The 1,628-nt window shown below is 45.7% G+C and overlaps 1 protein-coding gene across 1 annotated transcript; it reads left to right on the forward strand.

The window, feature by feature from the left end:
• Positions 1 to 750: 750 nt before the first annotated feature.
• PHALS_07260 (uncharacterized protein) lies at positions 751 to 1,107 on the forward strand (the record flags this gene model as incomplete). The annotated part of the gene is made up of 1 exon (XM_024720695.1): positions 751 to 1,107. The coding sequence occupies one exon, from the start codon at positions 751 to 753 to the stop codon at positions 1,105 to 1,107; it is 357 nt and encodes a 118-aa protein (XP_024585868.1).
• Between the last annotated feature and the right edge of the window lie 521 nt (positions 1,108 to 1,628).

Consider the following 1,628-nt stretch of genomic DNA (forward strand, 5'->3'; position numbering starts at 1 on the left):
CGAGGTAGTTGGATGGCCATAAGCCATTGACGCGAACCAGATCATCGTAGGGGTCGAAACATCGCGAGTTATGCGCACCAGCACCGAACCCGAACCGCCTGGACCAGGGTTGCCTCTTGACCCTCCGTCGAAGAAGAGAAGGTATGCCGAGTCCATGCTGGGTAGAGGGATTGCTGGGAGATCCGCATTGTTTGTAATCATAGCAAAGATCGCCTTGAGTACTCCGACTGCTGAGTCCGTCGTCTTAGGGCATAGCGTCTCGAAAAAAATACAGACGTCCCGGAGTGCCGTCGATAGGCGAGCAATTGTTATTCTAAGAAGCGTCTCCGGATTGTCGCATACGAATTGGTTACCGCTCATGACCTGCATTCGGTTGTGCCAGACAGCCGCCACACACATAACGCACATATTTTGACACACCATGTTGGCCATTGGGTACATCAAGGTCGTTGCTTCCTCCGCAGACAGATCACTGAGCTGTTGGTCCATTGCGAGCGCCAATCGAGCTGGAGAAGTTGGTAGTCGAAGTGCGAAGATCGCTTATAGAGGCTTGCCGTAAAAGCTGACACCGAAGCCTTCCCATTTTCTGATCAGGAGGTCCCACAATCTCTTGGCATGGGGGCATGTCCAGAAGACGTGAATCAGGTGAGTTCTGTCCGACCCTGAACATGTCTCATGTGGACACAACAGGATATTTGTAGTGATGTTTGACATCTGCGCCGAATGAATATAAAGGTATCTGTTAGATAGATGTATAACTCGTGTTTTCGTTTTCGTGTTTATGCAAACGTGCTTCGACTATCGAGAATCACACAACGACGTGTATTCAGCCGTGCGCCGGGCATTCCCGAAGATCATGCTAAAGGTCAATTGATATCATGTTTGATCGATGCAAATGTAATCGTTGATCAGTTACCCACAAATTCACGCGTTGTAAGATTAAAAGCATTCGAACCTGAGTTATCTTCTAAGAAATCCGACTTCTATATTCGACGAAAGCTCTGCATGCCGGTAGTGCATAGCACTGTATTAGAAGCACCTAAATTTCTTGGCTGTAGACGTGAAAAGTCTTTCATACCCTTAAGCAGCCACACATACACTAAGTGAGTCTGAAATTCGGCAGATCATGCGTCTGCCGGTCGTAATTGACTGCTACAAATTGGCAAACTTTGTTATTGGTCGATACGCGACACTAATTAGCTTTGGGGTCAAATTGGGAAACGTCTTTTTTCTCTATACCTATTATTATACCTGGATTTCAGTTGAAAGTCTGTCTATATTTTAATTTTAGACGGGATGACTTTTCAATTGACGCTAGCAAACAATATACAATATCAGCTCTAATATACAATCTAATGACACGTGAAGAGATGAAGGTATGGATACATCATCTTAGAATCTTTTGATCAAAGGATAGAAATAGCATTAATTAGGTCTGATAACGGACAGCGTCATCAACAGCCTTCTGTACTTAGTAGCGCTTCGGCAGAAGCATTTAGGAGTGTCATGCTTAAACGCATCAAGAGTCAATCCCAACCTCACATGCCAGTATCACGTGGTTCAGCTCTGAGAGCACGAGATCACCGTATGTCCTACGATGAAATCGCTCGTGATGACGCGAGACAGAG

This window comes from Plasmopara halstedii (genome assembly GCF_900000015.1).
Source record: "Plasmopara halstedii genome assembly, contig: Scaffold_3073, whole genome shotgun sequence".
NCBI lineage: Eukaryota > Oomycota > Peronosporomycetes > Peronosporales > Peronosporaceae > Plasmopara > Plasmopara halstedii.